Raw genomic sequence first — 9,252 nt, 5'->3', positions numbered from 1 at the left:
AGACGTAAATATGGTGGAAACCGACTGGGAGTTTGTGTTTGAAGAGCTTTACTGGTAAGAAACAGAATCAAAGAAACAAACAAACAAAACACAGATGAGAGACACGTGTGTTTGAGGGACAGATGATGGCAGATGTTTGGGTGTTTCTGAGTGTGTCATGAGAGGGAAAAGGGTCGTGAGGCTTGGCAGACAGACAGACAGACAGACAGACAGACAGACAGACAGACGGCGAAGGCAAAGGCAGACAAACAGACGTAGTAGACAGCGGAAAGCCTGAGACGATGGGAAAGGGAAGGGAAATGGAAGGGAAGTGAAGGAAATAAAGGAAATGACACCACTTTCCACCCCTCCCTCCCCCCTCTCTCTCTCTCTCTCTCCTCCTCCTACCCTTACCTTCCTCCTCTTCCTCTCCCTCCCTCCCTCTCCCTTTCTACCCCCTCCTTTCTTCCTCCCTCCTTCCTTCCCTCTCCCTTGCTTCCCCCTCCTTTCTTCCTCCCTCCCTCCCTCCCTCCCTCCCTCCCTCCCTCCCTCTCCCTTGCTCCCCCCTCCTTTCCTCCCCCTTCTTTCCTCCTTCCTCCCTCCCTCCCTCCTCCCCTCCACCTCCTCCCTCTCTTCTTCCTCTATCGGCCTATGCCATGCGAGGTGTCGCTTTTTGCTGGTAACGCAGGAACATAGAGAGTTTAACTGCATTTATCTAACTAAAGTGTAGATAGTGTGGAATAAATTCGTTAATGACAAGGAGAGTCAAAGTAAATTTAATTTTTAATCAATTTAACACCAGTATATATAAAGTAAAGCATTAAGTGAGGCATGAGAGCAAAAAGATCTTGTTGAAATCACACCGACTCTTCAACGGGCATCGAAGGCGGACGTCGGTGATGTGGCGGGAGTAACGCAAGCAAAAGCAACAGCAATATTGCTTTGAAACGGCGCCCAGCAAAAGCAAACTTGGCCGACAACAATGGGCCAAAGCGGAAAGACATTTGGGCGTAGCTGTGACCACGGACAATAAATAGGCCTGTGCATCTTTTGTCGGTGTCCAGCCTCGCCTCGCCTCCCACCCTCCCTCCCCCTCCCTCTCCCCTGTCCCCTCATCCCTCTTCTCTCTTCTATCTTCTCTCTTCTCTCTTGTCTTGCTTATGTCCTCTCTTCTCTTTCCCTTTTCTATCTCCCGGTCTCTCTTCTGTTTCCTCACCTATCTCTTCTTTCCTATCTCGTATTTCCCCTCTCCCCTTCTCTAATCTCCTCTCTCTCCCCTCTCCCTTCCCTTTCCTTTCCTTTCCTTTCCTTTCCTTTCCTTCCCCTTTCCTCCCCTCCCCTTCTCTCCCCTCCCCTCCCCTCCCCTCCCCTCCCTTTCTCCCCTTCCCTCCCCTCCCCCACCTCTCCCTTCTCTCCCCTCCCTCACCTCTCCCCTCTCACCCATTTTCCCATCTCTGTCTCCCCCTTCTCCCCTCTCTCCCTCCTTTCTCCCCTCTTTTTGTGTCCCATCTTCTCCGTTTCCCCTCCCCTCTCCTCCCCTCTCCTCCCTCCCCTCTCCCCTCCTATTCCCTTGATTTCCCTCCGTGAGCGATAGATAAAGGGATTACTTGGCGTTTCCTCGTGTGTCATTTTATTTCGTTCTTCTATATATTGTTTATTTCTTACACGAGTTTGTTTCTTTGTTTACTTGTTTCAGTCGTTTTGTTTGTTTATTTTTGTCTTTGTTTCTCTCTTTATTAGTTTTGTTTTCAGTCGCTTTATTGTTTGTTTGTTTCAGCCGTTTGGTTGTTTGTTTATTTATTTCAGTTGTTTGGTTATTTGTTTGTTACAGCTGTTTATTTATTTGTTTATTTATTTTTTGGTTCCAGTTTTTGATTGTTTATTTATTTGTTTCATTCGTTTGGTTGTTTATTTTTGTTTCAATGGTTTGTTGGTCCATTTGTTTCATTAATGTGGAAAGTGTTTTCTTTCTGCATTTGTTGTTTTATCTCTTTGTTTACGACGGGTTCCATTGATTATTGATTTTTTTCTTTTGTTCATCTCTGCTTTGATTGCTTGGTCTTTGAGATAGAATATGCTTTTTGTTTTATGTGTTTGTTCGCGTCAACTGATTTTTATGTTTTTTTACAACGTTGCTGACGGCATTAAGTAATTTCATTATTGTTTTTTCTTTGTCGTTTGTTTGTATTTTCTAACGTTAGCTACAGCTAGATCGTCAGTGCTCTTTTGTTTCTTTCATTATTTTGTTCAGCATTGTTCCTCTGTTGTTTGTTCAATGTCGTTTGTTAACATTTTCTCTTTTCTCTTACAATTTCATTCAGTTCCCCCCCCCTCCCCCTCCCACCTACCCTTCTCGCGTCATGCAATAACACTTTCAACATCAGAGGCAGCAGAGAAAGGAAAGAGAAATGGACGCAAGCATAATAACGTCTTTTTATTAACAAATTTGGCTGTGCAGTTGCAAGTTTCGCCCCTAAAAGGAATGACATAACTGAGAGATCTTTTGTACTGAAGACTTTTTTTTTAAGTTTTTTATTTTCTTGAACATGAAAAATAAGTGAATAAATAGAAGAATAAATATGATATATGATAACAAGGCAAAGATAAGTTTATGAAAGATAAGTTTATGAAAAAAAAGGAAATGTTTTTTTTTTCTGTTCTGTTAATTCAGTAATCTTGTTTTGTTTTTTTTGGTGATGATTATCCATGATGATGAATGCAACATTTCGCATTAATTAGATGCAATCTTTCACGTTAATTAGATGCACCATTTTTCACAAAGTTAATTCGTCATGAAAGACTGCTGGTGAACCAAGTACTTGCAATAATAATAAAGACCATGAGTATCTTCGTCGTGGACAGATGTGAAGAGAAAAAAGGAGAATCGAGGTCACGCCATTGCAACTGTGTCTTGGGTCGAAGGCACGGAGGCTGAGATAGAGGGACGATCACGGGGGCGGGGCGTGGGGGGCAGGGGCAGGGGGGACGCCCTTCGAACGCCTCGCCTCTACTTCTTCATCTGCGGTTTAGGCGGGGGTCCCCTCGGGGCGCCGGCGGGGGGGCCCGGGGGGGCTGCGGCGGGAGGGGGGCCCTGCGGGGGGGACGCCAGCGGCGGAAGGTCCTCCAGCACCTCGTCCAGCAGAGGGATGATGACGTCATCGTCGTCCCCGGCCTCCGTCAGGAAGGCGGGCAGGGGCCCCACGGGCGGCGGGGGGCCCATGGGGGCGGGTGGGGGTCCACCAAACATCGTGGGGGCGGGGGCAGGGCCGGGGGCGGGGCCTGTGCCGGGGGGTCCATGTGACATGATTGGTCCCATGGCGGTGCCCATGGCTGGGGCCAGGGCGGGGCCCATGGGCGGGGCGGGGCCGGGAGCCCTCATGGCTCCGAGGGCGGGGCCCATGGACGGGCCGAGGCTAGGCATGAAGCTGGGGGCGAGTCCCGGGGCCGGGCCGGGCGCCGGCTGCGGCACGGGTCCGAACCCGGGGAAGGCGGGCTGCGTCTGCGGGGGCGCTGGCTGGCCGGGCATCTTGGGCGGGGACATGGGCGGAGGCACCTGGGGGGCGGGGGGCGCGGGGGCGGCCATGGGGGCCGTTGCTGGGGCTGGCGCTGGGGCTGGCGCTGGGGCTGGTGCCGGGGCTGGCGCCGGCGCCTCTGCGGGGCCCTTGGCGGCTGCGGCTGCGGGTGGAGCCACCTTGACTCTGAGATTCATGAGGGTGGGCGAGGAAGGCTCCTTCTGCGGCGACTCGACGGTCGTGGGCGGCAGGGTGGAGGCGAGGGCGGGGCCCAGGGGCGGCACGAAGGTGGAAGCGAAGCGCGGGGACGTGGCGGGGCGGTTGCCGCCCGTGGCCGGGCCGAGGGCGGGGTCGAGGGCCGGGCTGAAGGCGGCGCCGATGTTGGGCACGGGCGCTGCGGGCGAGGGCTGGGGGGCGGGGGCGAGGCCTGGGGCGGGCCCTGCGAGGACCTCAGCCGGCTTAGCATCAGCAGGCTTTGCTGGGGCTTCAGGCTGGGCGGGAGGAGTCTTTGGCGTAGCGGCAACAGGCTTGGCTTGTGCCTCAGGAGCCTTTGGGGGTTCTGCCGACTTCTGTTGAGGCTCTGGCTTGACTTCGGCTGGCTTGACTTCGGCTGGCTTGACTTCGACTGGCTTGACTTCGGGAGCCTTTGGTACTTCCGCAGGCTTAGCAGGGGTTTCTGCAGGTTTTGCAGGGGCCGCGGCGGGTTTGGCTGGGGCTTCTGCTGATTTAGCAGGGGCTTCTGCAGGCTTGGCAGGGGCTTCTGGCTTAGCAGGGGCCGCTACGGGCTTTGCAGGAGCCTCTGCAGGCTTGGCGGGGGCTTCAGCTGCCTTGGCAGGGGCTTCTGCTGGCTTGGCAGGGGCTTCTGGCTTAGCAGGGGCCGCTACGGGCTTTGCAGGAGCATCTGCAGGCTTGGCGGGGGCTTCAGCTGCCTTGGCAGGGGCTTCTGCTGGCTTGGCAGGGGCATCTGGCTTAGCAGGGGCCGCTGCGGGCTTTGCAGGAGCATCTGCAGGCTTGGCGGGGGCTTCTGCTGGCTTGGCAGGAGCCTCTGCAGGTTTAGCTGGGGCATCTGGCTTAGCAGGGGCCGCTGCGGGCTTGGCGGGTGCTTCTGGCTTAGCTGGGGCTTCTGCAGGCTTGGCAGGGGCTTCTGCAGGCTTAGCAGGGGCTTCTGGAGCCTTTGCTGGGGCCACAGCAGGCTTGGCAGGGGCGTCTTCAGGCTTAGCAGGGGCAATAGGTGGCTTGGGTGCATCGGCAGGCTTGGCAGACTTATCAGATTCCGAAAGCCTCTTTTCCTTCTTCGCTTTCTCCGATTCCGAAGGCTTTTTCTCTCGCTTGGCTTTCTCCGACTCAGACACCTTCTTCTCCCTCGGCGGAGCCTTTTCGGACTCCGAAGGCTTCTTCTGCCGGGGAGGCTTCTCCGACTCCGAGGGCTTCTTCTCCCTCGGCGGAGCCTTCTCCGACTCCGAGGGCTTCTTCTCCCTCTGAGGCTTCTCCGACTCCGAAGGCTTCTTCTCCCTCGGCGGAGCCTTCTCTGACTCCGAAGGCTTCTTCTCGCGCTTCTGTTTCTCGGACTCCGAGGGTTTCTTCTCCCTCTTGGGCTTCTCGGACTCCGAGGCCTTCTTCTCCCTGGGAGGCTTTTCTTTGACTGGCTCGGCAGCGGCCTTGGCTTCGACAGCAGGCTTGGCTTCGGCAGGCTTCACCTCAGCAGGCTTGGCCTCAGCAGGCTTGGCTTCCGCAGGCTTGGCCTCAGCTTGCTTGACTTCTGCAGGCTTGACCTCAGCAGGCTTAGGTGCTTCAGGCTTAGCGGGGGCTGCCTGCTTGGCTTCAGCAGGCTTAGCCTCAGCAGGCTTAGGTGCTTCAGGCTTAGCGGGGGCTGCCTGCTTGGCTTCAGCAGGTTTAGGTGCTTCAGGCTTAGCAGGGGCTGCTTGTTTGACTTCAGCAGGTTTAGGTGCTTCAGGCTTAGCAGGGGCTGCCTGCTTGGCTTCAGCAGGCTTAGCCTCAGCCGGCTTAGGTGCTTCAGGCTTAGCAGGGGCTGCTTGTTTGACTTCAGCAGGTTTAGGTGCTTCAGGCTTAGCAGGTGCTGCCTGCTTGGCTTCTGCAGGCTTGACCTCAGCCGGCTTAGGTGCTTCAGGCTTAGCGGGGGCTGCCTGCTTGGCTTCAGCAGGCTTAGCCTCAGCCGGCTTAGGTGCTTCAGGCTTAGCGGGGGCTGCCTGCTTGGCTTCAGCAGGTTTAGGTGCTTCAGGCTTAGCGGGGGCTGCCTGCTTGGCTTCAGCAGGTTTAGGTGCTTCAGGCTTCGCAGGAGCTGCCTTCTTGGCGTCAGCCGGCTTCGGTGCCTCAGGCTTGGCAGGCGCTGGCTTTGGCGCCTCGGCCTTTGCCTCAGCCTTGGCCGGAGGAGCAGCCTTCGCGGCCTTCGCCGCAGCGGGCTTGGGCGCGTCCTTCTGGGCGGCGGCGCCCTCCTGAGGCGCCTCCGCCGCGGCCTTCTCCGCCTTCGCCTTCTTCTTCCTCCTCCTCCTCTTCTGCGTCTTGGTGAGCGGCGCGTCCATCTCGGCGCCCACCGCGGGCATCTTGCCGGAGCTGTCGGGCAGGATGGACGCCATGCCCGGGATGCTCTTCAGGATGGCCTCGCGCTGCTGCTGCTGCAGCTGCTTCTTCTGCAGGCGGCGGGCGCGGCGGCGCTGCTGCTTGGTGGCGTCGGGGTTCTCCTTCTGCGGGCGCGAGGGAGCGGTTACATTGCGGGCGTGACCCTCTAGGCTTATTCTAAGTGTTCTGACTGAATCGAGCAAAGGGGAATTGACCTAAGGTGTCATGAGAGAGAAGGGAAGCCTTTTATCAAGTCCCAGGGCGACAGAGGGACGGAACAGCAGGTCTGTCCGTGTCGCTCTTTCAGGAATAAAGATTGATATGCATTCTTATTGTTGCTATTGAATGGGTGAATTAGTGTCTGACTTAAACTAAAGGAGAAGGATTCTAGAGTAGGACTCAGGAAGAGAACATACTTGGCGACGTTGGTCAGTGATCCTTATGAGAATCTCTTTGGTATCAATGTTAGAATGTTTGGGAATATTGTAACCACTCAGTCTCTCTTTAGAACTATGTGATGTTTTCTAGTCTATTGACATTGGTTTTAATCGTGTTTGTAACAAGGCAGCATGAAACCTTGTAAGTACCCCCCCAAAAAAAATATATATATAATGATAAATAAAAGAATGAGAATGATGATAATCTAGTGAACTTTGACCTTATTCGGTCATAAACCGAGCATGTTTAATTATTCTTCATACTTATATTGCCAGACTTTTAGCCCATTTTCTTTTCATTAGAGTTGATTCAATTTTTTTTTCTAGATTAAAAAGGTATACAAATTCATTTGACATAAGTTCGCTTTAACTTTGGAAGGCAGATTAATCCAGAAATTGGTAATTGGGTTTGTTTATTGTTTTTCGGACTTTGTTAAGCCTTTTGAATTTCTATACCTTCCATATTTAGCTTCTATGAATTCTGACATGAATATATGAAATGTTTATTCATCTATCTATCTATATGTATATATATATACACACACATGAACATATTGAGAGATTTTTGTCGGGGGATTTACATGTTAATGACTCGTTCTGTTCGGTAGCTATTGATTTGCAAATTTTGATTGAAAAATATGGTCTGATTACTCCTAGAATATATATAGTTTTTGTCTTTGTAAACTGGGTCTCAAATCGGCAAGATTAGAATTGTAAAATGTCTTTTTGAAAATTGAGTTTTTTGATAAAGAGGTTTTACTCATTTGTAAAAAGTGAATTTAGGCAAAAGTGGAATATTAAACTGAGCTAAATGAGAGTACTGATAAATGATACATAAGGAGGTGCACCAGAGTATTTTACTTTTAATTATATTATATGTAATTATTAAGTTTTCATATTTTTATAATTAAACTAAATATATATATACTTACAATATATATATATATACTTACAATATATATATATATATACTTACAATATATATATATACTTACAATATATATATATATATATATATATATATATATATATATATATATATATATCGTGTGTGTGTGTGTGTGTATGTATGTATATATGTATGTATGTATGTGTGTCCATAACATCTACCCCCCGAAAAAAACTCGGGTATACCAAAACCCACCAGCTATACCACGCAGCCAAAATAGCCAACAGGGCCGTCGTACCAACCGACCAAGGGAACCAACCATACGTACCACGACGACGAAGTGGAACCGCACGTACCGTCGTACCCGTCAGAGCAAACGAGCGCTTACGTACCGTGAAGTTGGACCACCACTCGTTCTTGAGCATGTTCTCCTTGTACTCGTCCAGGCCCTCGTCGAAGCCCTGCCACGACCCCGTCCCGTCCTTGCTGCTCCGCCCCGTCATCCTGGCTTCCTGCGGGAGGCGGAGGGCGGTCAGTCAGGCCAGGAGGAGGGAAGAGGGAGGGAGGGTGGAGGGAGGGAGGGAGGGACAGAGGAGGAGGGAGGGAGGGAAGAGGAGGAGGGGGGAGGGGGAAGGGAGGAGGTGGTTCTGTGAGGGAGGGATGGATGGAGGGAGGGAGGGTGGGTCATTGAGGGAAGGAGGCGAAGGAGGAGGGGGAAGGAAGGAAGGAATGGGGTGGGGATAGAGGGAAGGGGTGGATTGAGATGGGCGGTTGGTTGAGATGGTTAATTGACCGGAAGTTGGTTGATTGGATGGTTGAAGTTGATAATTGACTGAGATTGAGAGATGGAAAGAAGGGGGGAGAGGGGGAGGTGGGTTGATAACTGGTAGAAAGTGATTCGTTGAAAGTGTTTGATGTGAACATTGTTTTGAAGATTTTTTTTTTGTTTTTTTTGTGATTGGATAGTCAATGAAGGATATTGTTGGAAATTGTGATAGGGAAATGGGATTCGAAATAGTGACTGGAAATGGGGATCCTGAATCGTAACCTTGATGGTGATTCGAAATGTTGATTAGAAAAAAATATTTTTAAATAGATGTATAATTAAATGGAGTATATATATACATACATACATCATACATACATACATAGAGACACACACACACACACACACACACACACACACACATATATATATATATATATATATTACTCATGTACATGTACGCTGTTTTTTTCTTGTGACAGAAGTAATGGTGCGCAGTTTTTCACACACGTTTGTCAAGATATGAACGTGGCTATTCTTAACTCGGGCACAATATTTTCCATCTAGATCACTCTGACAGTCATTTGCATTGGCAATAGTGACTGTTTAGACACTGTTAGCACTGTCTTCGCCTCAATGTGCACTTCACTCTCTACTTAGACCTCCGTGAACTCGCCCATAGGCCTAGTACTTCAGCATAATGTTCAAATTTAACTTGCCTTTTTCTCAGTGCCAAAGAGTGCCAGGTAGGAGCACACTCTCACACTCACACATACACCTGGGGACTGCCGGCCGGCTTGGTTGTGAAAAATAACTAAAAACGCATTTGAGTTTTTGGCAGCAATTTCGGGAGGGGGGGGGGCGATAGAAAACGGGAAGCTTGGGAGGAAGGGGGAAACAAAGGTAAAATGGAGGAAATGAAGAGAAAATTGGTGTTGTAGTTAGGAAATCGCTTGTTACATAAACTGATTTTTTTTAATTGTTATTTTTTTAGATTTGATTGGAACGAAAATGGTGAAAGGTGAGATTCGTATGTGATTGTAAGGTGATTCATGTTAATTAATATATTCATTAAAGCACGTGTCACTTTCT

At 50.5% G+C, this 9,252-nt stretch overlaps 1 protein-coding gene across 11 annotated transcripts; it reads right to left on the bottom strand.

The window, feature by feature from the left end:
• Window positions 1-2,398: 2,398 nt before the first annotated feature.
• LOC122261343 (uncharacterized) lies at window positions 2,399-7,942 on the bottom strand. 11 transcript variants are annotated; one of them, XM_086531712.1, is made up of 4 exons: window positions 7,787-7,942; window positions 5,674-6,193; window positions 5,566-5,610; window positions 2,399-5,484 (listed from the first exon to the last, which is right to left on the bottom strand). In XM_086531712.1, exons 1-4 carry the CDS (start codon window positions 7,895-7,897, stop codon window positions 2,987-2,989), a joined length of 3,174 nt encoding a protein of 1,057 aa, XP_086387838.1. In that variant the 5' UTR covers window positions 7,898-7,942; the 3' UTR covers window positions 2,399-2,986. The 11 variants fall into 11 exon arrangements, with proteins under 11 accessions (XP_086387838.1, XP_086387839.1, XP_086387830.1 ...); XM_086531713.1 differs by having other exon boundaries at window positions 5,722-6,193; XM_086531704.1 differs by having other exon boundaries at window positions 2,399-4,900; window positions 4,940-6,193.
• Window positions 7,943-9,252: the final 1,310 nt, after the last annotated feature.

This window comes from Penaeus japonicus, unplaced genomic scaffold (assembly GCF_977035675.1).
Source record: "Penaeus japonicus unplaced genomic scaffold, GWHDUDI00000001_assembly GWHDUDI00000036, whole genome shotgun sequence".
In the NCBI taxonomy this organism is placed as follows: Eukaryota; Metazoa; Arthropoda; class Malacostraca; order Decapoda; family Penaeidae; genus Penaeus; species Penaeus japonicus.
The sequence above is the reverse complement of the archived record's forward strand: the minus strand, read 5'-3'. Positions and strand labels throughout refer to the sequence as shown.

Coding starts and splice junctions, on each gene's coding strand:
- LOC122261343 (XM_086531703.1), bottom strand. CDS start 7,897: ATGACGGGGCGGAGCAGCAAGGACGGGACGGGGTCGTGGCAGGGCTTC. Junction 6,194..7,786: donor AGTGGTGGTCCAACTTCACG/GTACGTAAGCGC, acceptor TCGCGCCCGCAG/AAGGAGAACCCCGACGCCAC.